Below are 22,321 nucleotides of genomic sequence, written 5' to 3' on the forward strand. Positions count from 1 at the left end.
GCCTAGACAAGAACAAGTTTCACAGACTTCTCAGCCACCACAGAATGCACAACAGATAGTTCCAGCACCGCAGCCTATAGCTGCAACACAGCATGTTACACAGCAAATGTACCAGTATGCCCAGTCAGAGTATCCAGATTATCAACCGTATTCATGAAACAGCCTAGAGAGGGAGGTAGGCTTGCCTCTCATCGAGATACCTGTAGATCAAGAGGGTCCCTATATTCATAGTCAAGTATTAGGGAAAGACAGAAAGTTTTTGATTGATACAGGGGCAAGTAGGACTACTATCAGTCATGACGAGGTTCCAGGGGCTCCGCTCTCAGGCTCTAGAAATGTTTCCCTTGGATTTTCAGGAAAGCCTATTGTAAACGAGATATCAAAGCCAGTTACTCTAGTAGTTGGTCCATTGTCCCGAACTACTGATTTGTTACTTACGAAGTCATGTCCAGAAAATTTGTTAGGTATTAAAACATTGAAAGAATTAGGTGCAGTTATTTGCTGTTCCCCAGAAGGAATACAATTGTTTTTAAGAGACTTTAAAGGTCACTATGTATTACGAGATTTTGATCCAAGATTGTCAAATGTACCGCAGCATTTATGGGCGCAAGGTCCAACTGATGTAGGTTTCATGCAAATCACACCCCATCGTGTGACTCTCAAGCAAGGTATAGTCTTGCCACGAATCAGACAGTACAGATTGCCACCTGAGGCTGTAGCAGCCTTATCCAAAATTATTGACGAGCTTATTGCTCAAGGAGTGGTTGTAGAAACTGACTCCAATGTATGTAATTCTCCTATCATTCCAGTCATGAAACGCACTGATCCAAATGCACCTCCAGTATATCGATTAGTGATTGACCTTCGAGAACTCAATAAATGTATCATACCCCAGTATCCAGTAGTCCCAGATATTTCATCTCTATTGACAGCTATTGATTCTGAAGCTATATTTTTTACAGTAATAGACCTCAAGAATGCATTTTTCAGTGTTCCAATTCATCCAGACAGCCAGTACCTTTTCGGTTTTTGTCTAAATGGAAGGAGCTATAAATTCACACGAGCTCCTCAAGGTTTCACAGAAAGTCCTAGCATTTACAGTCAAGCACTTAAAAGACAATTAGACAATATTCATATGCCAACTGACACTGCCCTGCTCCAGTATGTTGATGATCTACTGATCACAGCCCGTTCTGAGCGAGCTTGCGAGCGAGCGTCACTTACAGTTCTGTATTTCCTAGCCGAGATGGGGCACAAGGTGTCCCCTTCGAAGCTCCAGTTCTGTGTCCAGCAAGTGATCTACTTAGGCCACTTACTGTCCAAGTGGGGTAGGCAGTTGACACCAGACCGTATCCAGTTGATAGCGAGTCTTCCACAGCCCAAGACACAGAAGGAGGTACGTGCTTTTATCGGCCTTACTTCTTACTGCAGACAATGGATTCCTCAGTATGCATTTCTAGCTAAGCCACTGATACAGTTAACGACACAGGAGGCAGCCGTATCGACTGTTCTCCCTTGGACATCTGAACATACACTTAGTTTTAATGAGTTAAAGAAAGCCTTATGCCAAGCACCTGTTCTAGCTACACCGAACTACAGTAAGCCTTTTACACTTTTTGTCACAGAACGTGATGGTACTGCATTATCTGTTCTCACACAAGATCAAGCAGGACAATACAAGCCTTGTGCTTATTTTTCGAGCACATTAGATCCAGTAGCCCAGGCTCTGCCTGCGTGCCTCAAGTCAGTTGCAGCCACAGCTCTAGCTATTAGACAAAGTGATTCCATAGTATTAGGACATTCCCTGACAGTACAAGTTCCACACTCCGTGGAAGTTCTTTTAAACCGAACACAGACTCAGCACTTGACCATTGCACGATTAACAGGTTATGAACTGACACTGTTCCAGCCACACATAGAAATCAGACGCTGCAACGTTTTAAATCCTGCTACACTGTTACCGTCAGTTACTTCAAATCCCGCCACACATGACTGTGTGGAAGTTGTTAACACCATGACTAAGCCAAGACAAGACCTGACAGACATTGCTTTACCTAATCCCGACCTGACACTTTATGTGGATGGTTCATGTATGAGAACTAGTACAGGAGAACTAGTAGCCGCGTATGCAGTGACTACTGACACTGAAGTTATTGAAACACACCGTATTGACACCCTGTCTGCTCAAGCAGCAGAGATAGTTGCTCTGACCCAAGCCTGCATACGTGCCAAGAACCTGAAAGTAAACATATATACAGATTCACGTTACGCATTCGGAGTTGTACACGACTTCGGAGTGCTCTGGCAGGAGAGAGGTTTCATGACTTCTCATGGAACCAAGATTCAGCATGGTCTCCTCATTCAAGCTCTGTTAGATGCAATACATTTACCGACAGCTATTGCTATCATGAAGTGCAAAGCACATACGAAAGTTACTGACATCATTTCCCAAGGTAACGATCTAGCAGATCGAACAGCCAAGCTTACAGCTCAGACACCAGACATTCCAGTTAACAAGACACAGACATCCACTCCAGAACAGACTACTTGTATGACAGTTAAGGACTCTACACAAGATGTCATAGACATACAGTTACATGCTACTCCTGAAGAAATTAAGAAATGGTCCGAACAAGGAGGGGTCCAGACAGATCAGGGATGGTTGACGAAGGGAAAAGCCACATGGTTTCTCCCCGACTCTATGGTTCAAGTAATTATCAATACCGCACATAGTCCAGCACATCTAGGAGAAAAAGCCATGTTAGACAGTATCCAGAACCTTTGGTTCAACAAGCACTTACGAGCTGCAGCCAAGCAGAAAGTCCGTACCTGTATGATATGTTGCCAGTTCAATCCAGTTAAAAGTGTCCCGTGGAACAAGGTGGATTCCAGCCTCCTGACCACCCTTTTGAAGTCCTCCAGATGGATTATATTCAGATGGAGCGATGTCGAGGTTTCAAGTATGTCCTCGTAGTTGTATGCGCTTTGTCCAGGTGGACAGAAGCATATCCAGTTCCAGATTACACAGCAGCAACCACTGCCAGGCAGTTGGTTCGTGAATTCTTCCCCCGTTATGGACTCCCTAGGGTCGTGTATTCTGATAACGGCCAGCCATTCTCATCTGAGTTGATGAAACATGTTTCCCTTCTGTTAGGGTACCAGTGGAAGTTCCATTGTGTACGCCATCCTGAAGCAGCCGGTCTCGTAGAGAGACATAATCAGACCCTGAAACTCCGTATTGCTAAGACATGTAAAGAGAAAGGTGTAGACTGGCTAGTTGCCCTGCCAGTTGCTTTATTCTTCATGAGGATGGTTGCACATTCCAGATCAGGTCTGTCCCCTTATGAGGTCGTATTCGGCCGCCCCCCAAATATGTGGGGTACACCTAGACCCCGCAGTATTACAGATGTTTCCAGTAATATGTTGACAGATTACCTAGCTTCCTTGATGTCTGCCCTACACTCTTGTCATTCACAGGTTGCCGCTGCATTTCCAGACAATACTGAAGTAAAACCGCATGAGGTCCTTCCTGGGGATTTGGTTTTAATACGGAACTTTGATCGTTCAAGTCCGCTGGAGCCTCGCTGGAAAGAACCGCGTCTAGTCCTTCTGACCACCCGTACGGCCGTGAAGTTGGAGGGCCGCAAGGGGTGGGTCCACCTGTCCCACATCAAGAAGTTCCATGGACTACGAACTAAAACTTTTTCAAAGGATTGTTCCATTTCGAAAGACTGCCCTATTCTCAAGGACTGTCCCGCTACTGACTTTGAAATCAAGCCCTCCCTGTTAGAGAAAACTCCGCAGCAGGAGTATAAATCCAAGCTCCGGTCTAGTAAAATAAGTCAGCCAGTTTAATTGTCTAAGTCCCCCTCGGGTGAAACGGTTAGACAGGTATCTGACATGTATGAGATAGACCCCCATAGTGAGAGAGTTAGTCAAAACTCTATCCGATGTATCGTTTTTCTAAGTTTTCTATTGTTTCTAAGTTTGATGGTTACCTGCACAAGTTATGCATTTCATTTATGTTTTCCAATTCCGCATGTAAATAAGTTTTCTAATACTACAGTAGAGCACACATTTAGTGATCTGCCTCCTCACGAGTTATCCTATCGTCTTGCTATGCGCAATAACACGTTCATTAGAATGTTACACTATTCACACCAGACCAGCAATGCTACTAATTGTTGGGTGTGTGGTCGACTCCCCCCTTTCCAGACACCGAAGGGAGTTCTGCCACTCTTTCCCTATCCGTTTTCACATAATGGTTCGTGTGGAGCATGGTCCATGTTAACGTCATCCTCAAATGATATGTCCCTTCTGAATAGAACATGTTTTCCACACAAGCAAGGTCTCTCCCATAGAACAGGGGTAGATCTAGAAAATGAAGTTTATAATTTAGGTAATTATTCTTCGAATTTTATGGTCCTGAATGTTCAGTCTGATACTACTCCAGACTTACCTGCTATTTCAGTACTACTAGTCAAAGGCGAATTATGTGTCAGAAATAATGGTTCCGCACATGTAGGACATAGTGATTGTATTACTACTGTCGAGTATAGTGACAGTGGGAAATCTATTTTCAAAGCTTCACGTCATTCTTATTTTGTTTGTGGTCAGACCGCATATGTTCGTCTGCCCCTCGATTGGGATGGAACATGTTACATTGCCTTCCTACTGCCACCAGTTTTTCTAGCCCCATCTGATTATCACAGAAACACACATCTAGTACACGTCAGACATAGAAGGGAGATTGAGTCCCCAATTGTCGATCAAACTGAAACTGCTCTAGAACAGTATCAAGATTTTAATAAAGGTTTCTTCTTTTTTATAGGCCCTGTCCAGAATAGTAAGTTAATACGTAGGTTAACCAGAACCCTTGAAGCAGTAGTGAATGAGACTACTTCTGCTCTAGGTAACTTAACCGAAGAGCAATCTGCTATGAGATTTGTCGTGCTCCAAAATCATCTCGTTCTTGACGTCATACTGGCCGATAGAGGAGGAGCATGTAGAGTCATCGGATCTAGTTGCTGCATTTTCATTCCTAATAACGCGCCGTCTGTTTATTCAGCTATAACCAGACTTCATAAAATTGCCCATCAGTTACACCAGAATCCAGGCACCTGGACATGGTCCGGTTGGCTATGGAGTATCATATCTGCCTGGGGATGGAAAGTATTGTCATTTCTAGGTATTGCAGTAATGATCATATTCAGTTGCTGCCTCTGTATACAATGTGGCCCTGCGATTTGCGGCATTTGTGCTACCTCTTGTATTCCTAGTCCTAAGTCCCGTTCCAAGACAATTCGAGACGAGCAAATGATGCTGTATGAAATGATAGATGGTATCATGAATATAGATGTTTCCTGATGGAAACGTAGGGCACAAGGAGGGAATGTGGAAAAGTAAATTTTGCCATGTTGTATGTGCCTACGTGTTCCCCCTGTTATGTCATATGTGCATGATCGATATGCATGTATTCCCCTTCTGATCGATTAAAGACGCAATTACAGTTGTGTCCATCTCTAGTATGCCAGTTTCCAGTCTTCGTGAATACAACGAATATCAGGCCTATGTAAAGCTACGTTGCCACGTTTCACAGTGTGCACGTTAATTCACTGAAAAGTCCCCGTTTCTAGGCCTCAAAAGGGCCCGGACTCAGATTCAGCTCCTGTTTCCTGAACCCTCTCCGAGGAGCAATACAGCCCCCACCTGTATCCCTGACCCTTAGCTTACTTCATGCCTCGCAGTGCCCGGCTCGGCCTGGCTCTGCCTCTCAGTCTGCCAAGAGTATGTTATGATTCTAGTTATCAGTCCAGCCCTCCTTCTCTGCATTCCTAAGCTATTGAATCGCATCAATAGTTTCCGTCATGGTCTAGCCTTTATGTCTCCATGTAAGAGAAATACTGTATTAATATTCATAGAATATTCCTCGCACACACACTACATATAGGATTATGCATGCACCAGTCTTGATGTCTGTTAGCCTTTGCCCTGATAACTTTTCGATTCTATCAACATGTTCCCTAAACACTAGATACTAGATAGGCTTTAGGTACATGTCGCCCTGACACTCCAGACTTTTCGTCTCCTCTTCTAGCACAGAAGTCATAGCCCCCAGTCCTCCTGGTAACACGTCATTGCAAGTTTGTGCGCACCACTAGGTTAGAGGTGCAAGCTGCTCAGGTAGCCCCCTCCATGTTTCCGCCCCTTTTTATGACATATTCTGTTACGTTTACATCACATGTCTATGTATACGCCCTGTACACGCCTTCTTGTTACATCATTTCTGCCCTTATCTTTCGCGACTGCTACAAACTCCGCCTACTGCTACGCCTACTGTATTGAATGCAATGTAATTGTTTTAGTATATATATGTTGTGCACTGTTATTAAAGCTATCCCATTCCTTTGTCCCTGCCCCAGGCAGCTGCCATCCCATCCCCGTACAGGCTGTCCTGTTCCAGTCCTTTATGCTTAATTAAAGCCTGTCAACTCTAGCTACCTCGTATCTTGACTCTTATTTATTTATTGAGCTATCTATTTGTATGAGTATCCTGAAAAATAGTTCATCTGACTGCTGCTTATACAGCCATATTCTACTTGCCGACATGTTTCATTGCCATAATGTTCATCTGGCAATTTCTTCAGGGCTTGCAATTTTTTTGGCCACTGCTTTGGACACCTGTATAAGCAGCAGTCAGATTCACTTTTTTAAATCTAAATCCGTGACTCAGGAGGGATCCATTTGAAGGTCTTGCAGAAAATGCAGAGGGTGTTGAACAGCTGGAGGTGGCGCCGTTGACCTGTCTGTTCATGGTGAGCAATGAGCCGAGTACGATGCCCAGGTTTTTGGTGTGGTCTGAGGCGGTAGGTGGGCTTCCGAGGGTGGTCAGCCACCAAGGGATGTCCAATGTTGAAGGCGTTGAGCTTCAGGCAGCTGTTGGTCAATCAGACTGTGACGTCTTGCATTCCTTTCTGGACGTTTAGTTTGGCAGTGGTGGGGTCTTTGGTGACAGAGAAGATGAGCTGGTTGTCGTCGGCATAGGATACAATGTTGAGGCTGTGTTGTCAGACGATGGCTGTGAGGAGGGCCAAGTAAATGCTGAAGAGGGTCGGGCTCAGTACTCACCCCTGTGGGACTCTGCAGGGGATTTTCGTGGGATCGGAGAGGAAGGGTGATAGTCTGATCCTTTGGCGTCTTCCGGTGAGGAATGATTGGATCCAGTTCAGGGCTGCTCCTTGTATGCCGGTGTCGAGTAGTCTGGTGACTAGTGTGTGGAGGGAGACAGTGTCGAAGGCTGCTGATAGGTCGAGTAGGATGAGGGCTACGTAGTGGCCTTGGTCCAGGAGGGTGCAGATGTCATCTGTGGCGGCGAGTAGGGTGGTCTCGGTGCTGTGGTTGCTTCGGAATCCAGTTCGGGACAAGTCGAGGACAGCGTTCTCTTCGATGAATCTAGTCAGTTCCCTGTTGACTGTTTTTTCTGCAACTTTGGCTGCGAAGGGGAGGAGCGAGATGGGCTGGTAGTACTTGAGGTCGGTGGGATCAGCTTTGTGCTTCTTGAGCAGGGGCCTGACTTCTGCGCTCTTGCAGTCGTCTGGGAAGGTGCCTTTTTTGAAGGTGGTGTTGATCGTGCATTCTATTCAGGTGCGATAGCGTCCACGGCTCTAAGATAGATGTGAGGAGGGCACGGGTCGGTGGGGGCCCTGAGTGGATGCCTTTCATGGTCGAGGATGTGTCTTCTGTCGTGATCGGAGTCCAGTTGGAGATGGTGGGCTGGCTGGTGTCTCTGGAGGGTGGAGGGGTGTCTGTGGCATTTGGTGGGTGGCTGACAAAGTTGTCTTAGAGGTTTTTGATCTTGAGGTGGAAGTAGGTTCCAAGAAGTCGCAGAGGTCTTGGGATGGGGTGATGTCTGTGGCTACGCTGTGTGGGTTGGTGAATTCCTGAATGACGGTGAAGAGTTCCTTGGAGTTGGTGGAGTTGGCGAGGATTTTGTGGTGGATGAAGTTCCTCTTGGTGGTTCTGATTTGCTTGTCTCAACCCATCCTTGTGGGTGAAGTAGTTTTCAGTTGTCTTGTGTTTCTCCAGTTCTTCTCCAGGCATCTGCAGGTGTGCCTGGCTTTTTGGAGATCGGTGGTGAACCCGACGGCTTTCCTGGGGCGCTGTTTGTCATGGTTGCATAGTGGGGCAAACTCATCTGCGCAGTTGGAGATCCAAGTGAGTAGTTCTCTGGCTGTGATGTTTGCATCGGATGCCCAAGTGTGGTTGTCTCGGGTGAGGGTGGAGTTATGCTATGTTATGCTATGTTAGAGAAATTTGTAAAGAGCAATGGTTAGCCTAGGGTGTCCTGGCGCTAGCTACTGTCCTCCTCCGATGCATAACTTACAACCAGTTTATTAATCGAACAGCCATGTTTTTAGGGTCTTCCTGAAAGCCAGTGAGTCAGTCGCATTCCTTAGATGAAAAGAGAGCCTATTCAAAGCCTTTGCCGCACCAGCCGCAAAACTTCTGCCTCCCCAGCTTGCTTTTTTTTATAGGTGGTACTATCACTAGTTTTGGTCCTAGGGTGCGAAGTGATCTTTTGGGCACGTACCACTGAAATTGTTGTTTCAAGTAATCAGGACGTGTTCCTTGTGGGGCCCTAAAGACAAAACAGGGATTTAAATTGCACCCGCTTCTTAATGGGCAACCAGTGAAATCTTTTGATTTCACTTGAGATTGGTGCAAACTCGATGTGCTGGTCAGCAATCTAGAGGCCGTATTCTGCAACACTTATAATTTATGAAAAAAGCGCTGCTGCCTATTCAGGTATAAACTATTGCAATAGTCCAGCCTTGACATGGTTAATTCTGTAACCACTGTTCGTTGGCAATCTTTTGGCAAAAAAGGTATAATTTTCTTCATTGTTCTAAGAGTGTATGTTGTGGCTGAACCCACGGCGTTGATTTTTTTTTTTTTTGCAGAGCCTGTCGTCTATTAGCACTCCCAGATGTTTCACTTTCCTTGTGGGTGTCAGGAGGGACCCCATAGTATCTGGCCACCAACTTGGGGTCCAAAAGTTGGTATCGTTCCCGAACAGGATGACCTCAGTTTTGCTCGAGTTGAGCTTTAGACAGTTTTGGGACATCCACTTTCCCACTGCCTGCATACAATCATTTAACTGATTTCCTGTTGCTTTCTCCTGCCCAGGCTGCAGCGACACCACAATCTGCTTGTCATCCGCATAGGAGGTATGTCAGAAACCAAAGGAATTAATAAGGGGAGCCAGCAAAGACAAATATACATTAAAAAGTGTAGGGCTCAAAGACAACCCCAGCGGAACTCCACAGGGCAGCGAGAAAGGTAAAGAATCAAATTCACCTAGTGAGACTATTTGCAGTCTGTCCCAGAGGAAGAAATTCAGGAGTGTGTATGCTTTATCTTGCACTCTGCAGGCCCGCAAACGATCCATCAATAGACCATGATGGATCGTATCGAAGGCCAAGGACAGGTCGAGCATGATCATAGCAGCCTTTCGTCCCTGGTCCAAAGCTACTCTGATCTCTTCAGTATATTTTAGAAGTGCGGTTTCCATGCTATGCCCTTCTCTGAACCTGTATTGAGTAGGATCCAGAACTTTGACACCACATAAATAAGCACTCAATTGTGCATTCATTTGTTTCTCAACCAGTTTGGATGGAAGTGGAAGGCGTGAGATAGGTCGGAAATTATTTAGATCCGTAGGGTCCAAGCTAGTCTTCTTTAAAAGTGGCAACATTTAAGCAATTTTCCACACTTTGGTGAAATGCCCTTCTGCAAACATTGCATTAAATAAAGAAGTGAGTGACAGGGCAATTGGTTCTAGAGCCAATTTTAACACTGCAACAGGACATGGGTCATAAGGGGAGCCTGATTTAGCTGACATGAGAAGCTTATGGGTATCGATTGTGGATATTGGTACAAACTTGTCGAAAGTAGGCTGAAATCCTACAGCCAACTTATGATCCTCAGTTGAGGTCACTATCACATCAGTTGTTGGGCCCTTAAAAGTTGCAAAGATATTCTCCACTTTTGCCAGGAAAAACACGGTAATTTCTTCACATAATTACTGGCTCCTTTGAATGTTTGCTGAGCGGATTTTGCGTATTGGCAATCCGCGGATTTGCGTATTTGCATATTTGCGTATTTCGAAAATACGCAAAATCCGCGGATCCTAGCGTATTTTTTTTGTTTTTGTGTTCGCACGGGTTTCTGCAAGTTCGCGAGAGTTTTATTGTACAAAACGCTCGCGAACGTGCAGAAACCCGTGCGAACACAATGTCCCTGGGTATTGCGCTCGTGAAAGTCAAGGATGCAAAGTCTATCCAGCATCACAGCTGATTTTCGACGGTAGATTTGGGAAGAAGGCACATCTGCCCAGCCTTGACAACGCTTACGATTGTTTTTGGGCTGATGAATGAGTCACTGAATTTAAGCTTCAACTAGGGCACATGCTTTATTGATATCTGTAAGTGCTTCCTGTTGAGGTTTAATTTTTGTGCCAGGACCATCGTGCCAGAATGAACCCTGCCCTTCATATTTATTCAAGAAGACGCCACCGTTTTGTGCCATACCTCTACTCAACTGGAGTACTTTCTACTGGATAATCAGTAAGTGCTACCTCGTTGGGTAAATGTATAGTGCTTTTACTATACTACAGCTTCCTAAAGTGCCAGAGAGTTGTCTACAGCGACCATGTGTGTGTTACTATGCAATCGCCCCGAAGGGCGCAGGGGTCCCTTGAGTGAGCTGCTGTTGTAATTTACAATGGCGCCAGCAAGCTGCCAGCGCCGTAGTAAAATAGTTACAAAGTTAGCTTGCACAGGAAGCACTTAGATAAAATAAAGCAGCACCTGCTTCGTTTTATCTAGTGGTTCCTGTGCAAGCTAACTTTGTAACTATTTTACAACGGCGCTGGCAGCTTGCTGGCGCCATTGTAAATTAGTTACATGAGTGGGGGTTCAACTTTTGAACCCGTTACGTCCGCGCGGATTTTTTTTCCGGATTTTGTGGGAAATCCGTAAAATACGCGGATTGCGGATTTCCCAAAAATCCGAAAAATCCGTGGGCGTAACGGATTTACCGCTCACGCTTAGGATGCGCCATGCTAGTTCCTGTTGGGCACATTTTTGGCTAGGTTAATTCGACCAACAAAGAACTCTTGCTTTACTTTAAAAAGTAACTGTTTATACGTCAAAAGGCTTTGTTTATAACTGTTTCTCTCTGTTATTTTATACTCTTTCCTCCAATTTCGTTGATCTTTAAGTTCCTGTGTGTACCATGGAGCGGAGGGTTTATTACAAGCGGCCTCCAGACAGATTGTATATAAAGAGGTCGCCTCTTCCACATCTAGGGGCATTTGGCCCACAGTTGACGTACGAAAATCCGCAACCTTTTTTACCCCCAAATGTATTCCATGTTCTAATTTCATACTGTTTCTTAGGGGGTCTTTCGACTGCATGATGTTCAGGAATGGCTAGCTCAAATAGATTGGCTATGTGATCTGACCACACTAGGGGCAGCAGGCCTGTGAATGAAAGATGTGGCTGGTTTGAAAAAATGCCATCCACCGTATGCCCTGCCACATGCATAGGCCTGATTACTCGCTGCCTAAGATTGCCACTGTTCATCAGATCCATAAGTTTCACTGTATCTGATTCTGTATTGGCCTCCAGATAGAAATTAAAATCTCCCATGATGGTACGGGAGTCGGCGCACAAGCCCTCTTCCAGCAAGTTTCCCATAGATGTTACATAAGGGCTTCTTGGACCCAGAGGACTGTATAAAAGGACACCCCTAAAAGTGTGGTGATGGGAAAGAGAGAGGGAAAAGGACAATGCTTCACATGTTGCGTTTGAAGCTGTTCGAAAAACTGCAGTGATTGAACTGTGATAAATTACAGCTGGTCCCCCTCCTTTCCTAATGGGCCTGTTGACTGTATGGCAGTTATACCCGGGGGTGGGGCTTTGACTAAATCTGGACCCAAGGAATGCAGAACGCAGCAGGGTGTTTGATTCTTATGCGCCCGAGGAGGGCCTCCTCGAACGCAGCGCGGGCTGCACTCCACTGGGTGCAGATAAGGGAGAGAGTCCTGTTTAAGGCACTGTGTGTATGCCATCGTATTGTTCAGGGGACGGCAGCCTCCTCTTTCTCTGAGTTACTCACCCCCTATGCCCCAACACGCCAACTGAGATCAGGTGGGGCGGGTTTGGTGTGTGTACCCGCTATTAAGAGAGCAAGGATGGGTGGACGCTCCTTCCGCCTGCTGGCTGCCCAGCACTGGAACAGACTCCCCATGTGTCTCCGGATGGAGGCCCGGGAGGGCATATTCAGCAAAAAATTGAAAACGCATCTCTTCCCCGGGGAGAGCTAGGAGGGGTGAGGTTCAGGGTGTGGAAATCTGTGCAGTTGCACAGCAGCGCGGGGACACACTGGCCGAGTGTAACCATGCGCTTTATAAAGGTTCCTGTTAATATTATTTAGGAATCATCAGGGGCGGCTGGTGACATTTGAAGGTGGTGAGGCGGCTGGTGACATTTGAAGGTGGTGAGGCGTGGAGGTCCAGGTTGAGTGCCTGGTGGTGAGTGGGGGTGGGGCTTGAGAGGGTTCTCCCCCTGAAAATGTTTTGAAGGAAGGAGTGAAACACAAAGTAGATGGGCTCAGGCTTGACATTCGGTTTATGGAATCCCAGTACATTCCATTTCCGACTCTGATGTGGTTCACTGAGCGCTTCGCCTGCAACTCTGTTCACAGACAGGCGCGAGCACCAGTTAACCCTGCAGAATGAGTGCAGTAAAAACAAGTGCCACAGGCTCCTTATGCATGAGGAAGAGTGCGCAGGGCAGGCCCCCGCGCTGCTCATTTCATTTCCTCTGCAAACAGCTGATGGCCCTCAAATGCAGACCCTAAAACCCCTCCTGGGAACTCATACCACACACTGTCTTACACAAAGTCACAGGATGAAAGCAAGCTGTAGAAATGTTGATATACACAAATAGTCAAATTGCTATTACTATTTTGGGGGTATTACTGAAATATGGAGATATTAAAATTGCACTGTGCACTGCATTTTGCGAAAATGTATTATATATATGTAGTTATTTTTGTTTCTAGAAATATATCGAAACTTTGGCAGATCCCTTAGCATGTGTATTGGACTCGAGATTCCCCGCATGCCTCCAGGTGTTATTGATTAAACCATCCACTTTTATAATTTGATTTCAACGACCTGTGATCAACAGCTTTGCATCCCAGTGGGGCAAACATTGTCTTTCACCCTCCAGAGCTCGACAAAGGAGCACCTCCGAGCAGGGAAAAGGTTTATTTACAGTTTTACAAAGCACTTCAAAGTTTCCTAGTGCCAACCCCAGTGCACTTGCTCTCTAGCTAGATGATGAACAGGGTTGAGTTCTGGTGAGGAGCAGACGGAGGCAAAGCAGTGAAAACCATCCCCTCTATGGGCGAAGGGTCCGTTCCTGTCTGATCCACTAGAGAGCACAAGCTGCGCGTCGGTTATTCTCTGTAGCTAGCATCACAGCACCTCGAGACCCTCCCGGGTGCCCTGCCGCGTCAAAAAAATAAAGATTTGTAATAATCACGTGACACTGACAGAGGAACGTAAACAGATGAGCGGGGAGTTAAAACCCATGCCTGGACAGTTTCAAAGCGCTCTGCCTGTTGCGCAAACTCTAAGACACAATAGATGATGGACGGAATGTTGCACATTGGCAAAACATTCACCCCCAGACACAGATCTGGGGTTAATCCATCGTTATTTTGCTCACCACACCACCCCAGTTCAGAAATGGTCATATGCAAATCAGTCTTGACCCTGTGCCTCATGGGAACAGTCCAGCCCAAACTGCCAAGCCATGTCTTCCCTGGACCGGAATCAAGCTTCCTAGGACCGGTTTCTGGCTATCAGCCAGGATAGCTTGACTCCAGTGGCGTAGTGAGCACGGGACCCACGTCTGGGCATTCCCTTCCCACATAGGGCGAACAGCAAAACACACAAGATGATGGACGGAATGTTGCACATTGGCAAAACCTTCACCTCCAGTCACAGATCTGGGTTTAATCCATTGTTATTTTGCTCATCACGCCACCCCAGTTCAGACATGGCCATATGCAAATCAGTCTTGAGCCTGTGCCTCTTGGGAACAGTCCAGCCCGGACTGCCAAGCCATGTCTTCCCTGGACCGGAATCAAGCATCCTAGGACCGGTTTCTGGCTATCAGCCAGGATAGCTTGACTCCAGTGGCGTAGTGAGCACGGGACCCACGTCTGGGCATTCCCTTCCCACATAGGGCGAACAGCAAAACACACAAGATGATGGACGGAATGTTGCACATTGGCAAAACCTTCACCTCCAGTCACAGATCTGGGTTTAATCCATTGGTATTTTGCTCATCACGCCACCCCAGTTCAGACATGGCCATATGCAAATCAGTCTTGAGCCTGTGCCTCTTGGGAACAGTCCAGCCCGGAGTGCCAAGCCATGTCTTCCCTGGACCGGAATCAAGCATCCTAGGACCGGTTTCTGGCTATTAGCCGTCATCAGCCAGGATAGCTTGACTCCAGTGGCGTAGTGAGCACGGGACCCATGTCTGGTCATACCCTTCCCACATAGGGCGAACAGCAAAACACACAAGATGATGGATGGAATGATGCACATTGGCATAACATTCACCCCCAGTCACAGATCTGGGTTTAATCCATCGTTATTTTGCTCACCAAGCCACTCCAGTTCAGACATGGCCATATGCAAATCAGTCTTGGCCTTGTGCCTCATGGAAACAGTCCAACCCAAACTGCCAAGCCATGTCTTCCCTGGACCAGAATCAAGCAGCCTAGGACCGGTTTCTGGCTTTCAGCCAGGATAGCTTGACTCCAGTGGCATAGTGAGCATGGGACCCACGTCTGGGCATATCCTTCCCACATAGGGCGAACAGCAAAACACACAAGATGATGGACGGAATGTTTCACATTGGCAAAACCTTGACCCCCAGTCACAGATCTGGGTTTAATCCATTGTCATTTTGCTCACCATGCCACCCCAGTTCAGACATGGCCATATGCAAATCAGGCTTGAGCCTGTGCCTCATGGGAACAGTCCAGCCCGAGCTGCCAAGCCATGTCTTCCCTGGACCGGAATCAAGCATCCTAGGACCGGTTTCTGGCTATCAGCCGTCATCAGCCAGGATAGCTTGCCTCCAGTGGCGTAGTGAGCATGGGACCCACGTCTGGGCATACCTTTCCCACATAGGGCGAACAGCAAAACACACAAGATAATGGATGGAATGTTGCACATTGGCAAAACATTCACCCCCAGTCACAGATCTGGGTTTAATCCATCGTTATTTTGCTCACCAAGCCACCCCAGTTCAGACATGGCCATTTGCAAATCAGTCTTGACCCTGTGCCTCATGGGAACAGTCCAACCCGAACTGCCAAGCCATGTCTTCCCTGGACCGGAATCAAGCAGCCTAGGACCGGTTTCTGGCTATCAGCCGTCATCAGCCAGGATAGCTTGACTCCAGTGGCGTAGTGAGCACGGGACCCATGTCTGGGCATACCCTTCCCACATAGGGCAAACAGCAAAACACACAAGATGATGGATGGAATGATGCACATTGGCATAACATTCACCCCCAGTCACAGATCTGGGTTTAATCCATCGTTATTTTGCTCACCAAGCCACTCCAGTTCAGACATGGCCATATGCAAATCAGTCTTGGCCTTGTGCCTCATGGAAACAGTCCAACCCAAACTGCCAAGCCATGTCTTCCCTGGACCAGAATCAAGCAGCCTAGGACCGGTTTCTGGCTTTCAGCCAGGATAGCTTGACTCCAGTGGCATAGTGAGCACGGGACCCACGTCTGGGCATATCCTTCCCACATAGGGCGAACAGCAAAACACACAAGATGATGGACGGAATGTTTCACATTGGCAAAACCTTGACCCCCAGTCACAGATCTGGGTTTAATCCATTGTTATTTTGCTCACCATGCCACCCCAGTTCAGACATGGCCATATGCAAATCAGGCTTGAGCCTGTGCCTCATGGGAACAGTCCAGCCCGAGCTGCCAAGCCATGTCTTCCCTGGACCGGAATCAAGCATCTTAGGACCGGTTTCTGGCTATCAGCCGTCATCAGCCAGGATAGCTTGCCTCCAGTGGCGTAGTGAGCATGGGACCCACGTCTGGGCATACCTTTCCCACATAGGGCGAACAGCAAAACACACAAGATAATGGATGGAATGTTGCACATTGGCAAAACATTCACCCCCAGTCACAGATCTGGGTTTAATCCATCGTTATTTTGCTCACCAAGCCACCCCAGTTCAGACATGGCCATTTGCAAATCAGTCTTGACCCTGTGCCTCATGGGAACAGTCCAACCCGAACTGCCAAGCCATGTCTTCCCTGGACCGGAATCAAGCAGCCTAGGACCGGTTTCTGGCTATCAGCCGTCATCAGCCAGGATAGCTTGACTCCAGTGGCGTAGTGAGCACGGGACCCATGTCTGGGCATACCCTTCCCACATAGGGCAAACAGCAAAACACACAAGATGATGGACTCTGCCATTCTTAATTTATGGGGGGGCGCGGTGTCCCCGGTTGAGAGAAAACTTCTCTTCAAACCGGCAGATCCCGAACAAGTGCCCCGTGATAAAAACCGCTCCTGCGGCTCGAATCCAAGGGCCTTGTGAACGAACCCATAAAATGGAAGCGCGCACTCAGCGGCCACGCATCAGAACCAGTTCTCCCGTTGCCTTCTCAATGTCTTCCAGATGAATCCTTTATGAATTATAATAAAGGAGGGCTAAATAATTTGTCTCCGTGGAATATGAAAGTTCAAACTGCACTTTCAGCAGAAATTCTGATCACCATTAGTGTAAATATGTCTGCTGAAAAGCACTTTATTGGAACCCGCGCCCCCCTCTTACCTTGAACTCCACTGAAAGTTGTGGGGTGTATGAACTCCACTGAAAGTTGTGGGGTGTAGTCTAGAGTCCACAGGGCCCTATGAGAGGCCAGCTGCTGGGTCACCTGCCTTTTCCTGGTGGGGTTGTCCCCTGCTCGTCCCCGGCGCAGTCCAGCTGGGACTGGTAGTCTCCCCCAGCCCCAGGTACTTGGCCAGCAGATCGGTGTTGCTCAGACACTGGACCACGGCACTCCTCAGAAGGACGTGTGTTCCTGTGGTTCTTCAGCCCCAGGATTGTTCGGGCACTGCAATGGGGATCCGTGCGCTTTCAGAGCTCCGCGGTGGTCGGCAGGCTCTTCCGCAGCCCACTCCTTCAGCTCCCTCCCATTGTCCAATCAGGAGGTCTGTGACTAGCGCGAAGCGAAGGCAAGGGAGTGCTCTGCTCCGGTTGTTGCCACCCACTGCTCTGTCTTGAGGGGGCCGGCCCGGTCCCTTGCGATTCATTTCAGTGGCGCGCTGCTGTAGTCGCCTGGGGCGCAGCATAGGCGTCCCATTTGAAAACAGCCATTTTCCGCTTACTCTGGCCATTCCCTTCAGGATGACATCACTCCTCACGCATGTGCTTCAAAGGCGAGCAATAGTCTTCGCCCCAGCCAGCACATGCGCAGGAGGTGTCTCTGACCTGGCTGTGACCTCGTCCCTTCCTAGGAAAACACAAAACAGAGTTTGATTTGTGTTCCACACGGGGCAGTGAGCACTTCATTTGAGGCTGCTGCATTGTGTGTGGTGTCTCTCTTGTCTGCAGTCCCCGATCCTCGTCTGAGTCTAGAGGGACAACACCCCTTTCGCCCCTAGGCATCAGCCACCACTGGGAATCATCTGTCTATGCTTCAGTGATGAATGCCAATTTTGTGTCACCTCCCTCGATTAGTGTTGCGCACTCAACACTATGCTTCACCATGGAGCGTGCATTCAACAATATGCACTTTAACGCAGGTTTTACCTCTTTAACTTTTGGTCACCTTTCTTGTTTTCTAAAATCAATGTTCCCGTATACAACATCCGGTAAAGTAGTTTTACAATTGGGGCAGGCCACCGGGATAGATGGAGGCTTTGAATTAAGGGTTAGACACATACACCCAGTAGCTTTATCAATGGTATCCAGACCCAGCAGCACCTCTTTGGCGTATCTTAACCTGGAAGGCTTACCTGCTCTCAAACGGGCAGGGGTGCTGGTGCGGAGCGCGGGCCGAGGCGGATGGGTGCAGACAGGCTTGCCTTAGGTGCGCCTTGCTCGCGCCAGACTCTCTAGATGTAGAGTCAGGGTCTTAAAAACTAGACCGCTGACCGTGATTCCCCTCAATATGGCGGCCCACTGTAACAATTGCGGTCCCCCGGTATTGGCAGTCTTTAAAGTGCTTTCAATGCAAAAAGTAAGTCAAAAAATAGGACAGCAGCACAGTCAGATTAAAAAATACAATCTAAACTATGTTAAAACTCATTAAATAGTAGCAGCATTCAATTTCAATTTCAAAGCAAAGTCACTCCTGGCTCAAGCCTCAGGAGGTCATAGCCATGCGCGCTCATGCCTGGCTCTCTAGATATAGAGTCAGGGTCCAAAAAACTAGACAGCTGACCATGATTCCCCCCAAAATGGAGGTCCCGCTGTAACAATTGCAGTCCCCCGGTATTGGCAGTCTTTAAGGTGCAGGCAATGCAAGAAGTAAGTCGAAAAACAGGTAAGCAGCACTGTCAGAGTAAAAAATAACACAATCTAAAAAAAATTTAAACTTATTAAAAAGTAGCAGCATTCAATTTCCATTTCAAAGCAAAGTCACTCCCGGCTCAGACCTCAGGAGGACGTAGCAATGCGCGCTTGCGCCTGGCTCTCTAGATATAGAGTCAGGGTCCAAAAGACTAGACTGTTGAGAAAGATTCCCTCCAATATGGCGGCCCGCTGTAACAATTGCGGTCCCCCTAGTATTGGCTGTCTTTAAGGTGCCATCAATGCAAGAAGTAGGTCAAAAAACAGGAAAGCAGCACAGTCAGAGTAAAACATATCACAATCTAAAATATGTTAAAACTCATTCAAGAGTAGCAGTATTCAATTTCAATTTCAAAGCGAAGTCACTCCCAGTTCAAGCCTCAGGGGGACGTAGCTAAGTTGTTCGTCAGTAACCTTGCTCCAGTTCCTTCGTGGTGGGCGTGGGGCTGGTTTTGGGTGCCTTGGGTTTGTCGACAGTGAAGTGCATGGAGTGGTGGTCGGTCCATTTAGGTCGCGTTGTATCACAGAAGTGGACACTGTTCCCTGCCGCGAAGATGTGGTTGAGGGTGTGTCTTGCTCTGCGGGTCGGTGTGGTGACGAGTTGTTTAAGTCCTATGTTGACGAGGTTGTCATGAAGGATGGTGGAGTTGGGGTCGATGGGGTTGTCGAGATGGAAGTTCAGGTCTTCAATGAGTATGTAATTCATTGAGGCGATCGCGTGGGGGTCGATGAAGTTGGTGATGGTGGTGGCGAAGGTTGTCCGGGGACCTGGGGGTCTGTAGACCAGGGTTCCTCGGAGTCTGGTGTTGGGGCTGGTCCGGATCTGGAAGTGCAGGTGTTCGGCGGAGGGGAAGGTTTCGCTGGAGGTGGTGAGGCGGAGGGTGCTCTTGTGGGCGATGGCGAGGCCCCCTCCTGGGTGGTTGGGGCGGTCCTTCCTTTGAATCTTGTATCCATCCGGGATGGCGCTGTTGATGTTGGGGGCAGAGGAGGCATTGGTCCAGGTCTCCGTGAAGAAGGCGATGTCGGGCAAGAGAGAGTCAAGTAGGTTCCAGATTTATATGGCGTTTTTATGTACGGAGCGCAAGTTGAGGAGGATGCATCTTAAGGAATCGCAGGTGTTGGCATCAGTGGTTTTGTAGGCTTGGATGGTGGTGAAGGTGTGGCGGCAGTGGAGGCAGGAGAACTGGCCATGGGTCATGTCCGGGGTGGCCTGTTGGCAGTCTCTGAGTCTTCTGGGGTTGAGTGCGTGGAGGGTGGTGGTGTTGTAGCGATGGATGGTCGGAGATCCAGGGTTCCTGGCGCTGGCCGCCTTCGGGTCGTGGACAGGTGCAGATGGGTTTGCCTTAGTCGCGCCTTCAGTGCACCAGCGGCGCGACCGTACAGCGGTCGCCATTAGGTAGGGGAGGGGGCGGGTCGCAGGTCGGGAGGCGGGAGCAGGGTGTGAGCGGGTGGGAGGGGCCGCAGGGGCAGCAGCGGCGGCGGGAACCAGCAAGTAGGTAAGTAAGTGTAAAGTCAGCTTAAGTGAGCGCAAGTAAATTTAAGGGGAACCAGAGGAGTTCACTGAGGGCGTGGAGGAGACACAAGGTGGGCAGGGAGCAGTGGTAGCGATGAGGCTGGAGGGAGGAATGCTAAAGGCTGCAGGCACGAACCCTCACCAGGAGGAGGGGTGAGCGCTGCGGCAAGGCAACTTGATTGCGGAGCTGTGGGGGAGAGAGTTAGCCCAGACCAAAGGTGTACCTCACCATATCTTAGGAATCCCAAATTCCGTTTATTAGTATGCTCGTGAAGTGGTTTTGTTCACATTTAGAACCCATTCTGTGTCCTGGTGTCTCTTTCAAACACTGTTTTGCAGTTTTTGGTTTGTATGTCAGTAAAATATGAAGTTATCAATATCATTGGTGAGGAATATTTTAGTAACAACGTCCCTCGTGAATATCTAGTAGAAGTGGAAGTTCTAGGTTTAGGTGGCACAGAACTAATCTTTCAAGATGTGCTATTGCTCTTTATTAAAAAACTAGGAAATTAGGACACCTAAGAGTAATGCCCCTAGTCAATTTTAGAAACATGTTTTCAATGCCCAAGAAACTCGGGATGTCCTCAGGGTTCTTAGGATTGAATCATTCCAGGACAGGTTAGATTGGTCTTTTTCTCATCTCAATTATCTCATTATACATACCAGTGAAGTTATTCTGGATTGATAAAATAAACACTACGAGATGTAGCAACCACATTTTAATCGAATTCCAAACTTTGTGCAGGAAGTTGACTTCCACTCATCTCCAAGGTAGTGTCTCACGTGGTTATATTTCCCTTTGAAGTCTATTCTGCGGTGTGTGCGTGTTTTCATCCAACCATATGTCACGGAGTATAAGCTGGTGAAAGTTCTTAATGGGGGTATTTAACATTTGACTGTAGTACAACATTTTCAGAAATATCCCGCAGATGGCGACAACCATAAGCCAAATTAAAACCTAAACAGACAACTAGCGGAATTACCCCATGAAAACATCACCAGCCATATGTAGAACGCAAATGTTTTCAACTCTCCAAAATAAACCAGCAAGAAGGACACAACTGACATACTTGAAAATATCTTACAGAAGATGCAACAGGTTGTTGCACGGGTGCTCTGTCCAAGCAGTGACATTTTCAGTGAGGTGCCTTTACATTTATTTTGTATGCCAACATGCCACACAGAGCACTGACGATGCATCACACAGTGCAGTTGAAACCAAACGTACTGCTATTATTACATAGTGATAACTGTCGGGATAGATTAGCAAATAGAGGTTTTCTAAATTGTGCAGTAATATCTCTGGTAAAACAGGATTAGTATGTGCACGTTGTTTTTAGCCTGAGTAGCACACTATTTAGCACGGTTTAGGTAGTAATGCATAGATGCTGGATTTTTAACAAACCTTTTGAATGGGGTTAACGTATTACAATATTTGTTATTTTCCTGTATTAGTCTTATCCTCTAAAAAAAGGCTATGGCAATTTGTATTTATTATTTCAACTATGGGAGTCTTGCCCCAACGAGAGTTTTTTAAAGTTTGGAAAAGAGGAGAGCACTTGCCTACAGTTATGTTAAATGCCCTTGCTGGTTACTCTCCCTGTGTAATAGCACGTGCTAGTTCGGTTTCGCTATGATTATTTAAAGTAGTTTTTATACTAAGGCATAAAAGAGCATTTACCATTCAGACTATCATTCTGTTTTGCTTTTGTTGACAACCCAATCCCCAAATCATTTGCTTCAATGATGTTAAGAAGACAAAGACGCAATGTGGAGATTATTGAATATTTTCAGACTATCTTACTTCCGGGGAGACCTCTAGGATTCCAAAGCGGGAAAGTTTCTGGTGCAACACACTGATTTTCAAAGACCGCAAAACCTCTTCAGATGGCAGTGTGTCAGGAACGCCGATACTCTTTTTCAGTGGGGACACGAACAGCTCAACACAGTTCTTCCTCCCCTAGAAAAAAACACAAATACTAAGTGCTGTTATAAACTCGCCCTCCACCTTCAGGTCACAGAAACGACATATCAGACATTATGGGGGATGAGTCGCATCCCTTATAGTATGAGGACTTATGTCTAAGTTTTAAAACATTCCTT

General features: G+C 47.3%; 1 protein-coding gene across 3 annotated transcripts in view; it reads right to left on the reverse strand.

The window, feature by feature from the left end:
• The window catches only part of PTPRR (protein tyrosine phosphatase receptor type R), a 962,385-nt gene that overhangs the window by 502,581 nt on the left and 437,483 nt on the right, over positions 1 to 22,321 (reverse strand). For all 3 annotated transcript variants that reach the window (XM_078673920.1, XM_078673919.1, XM_078673921.1), the window contains one exon: positions 22,023 to 22,178. In XM_078673920.1, the coding sequence (XP_078530046.1) occupies positions 22,023 to 22,178 (156 nt within the window). The remainder of the gene's footprint in view (positions 1 to 22,022; positions 22,179 to 22,321) is intronic.

This window comes from Lissotriton helveticus, chromosome 1_1 (genome assembly GCF_964261635.1).
Source record: "Lissotriton helveticus chromosome 1_1, aLisHel1.1, whole genome shotgun sequence".
Classification (NCBI taxonomy): Eukaryota; Metazoa; Chordata; class Amphibia; order Caudata; family Salamandridae; genus Lissotriton; species Lissotriton helveticus.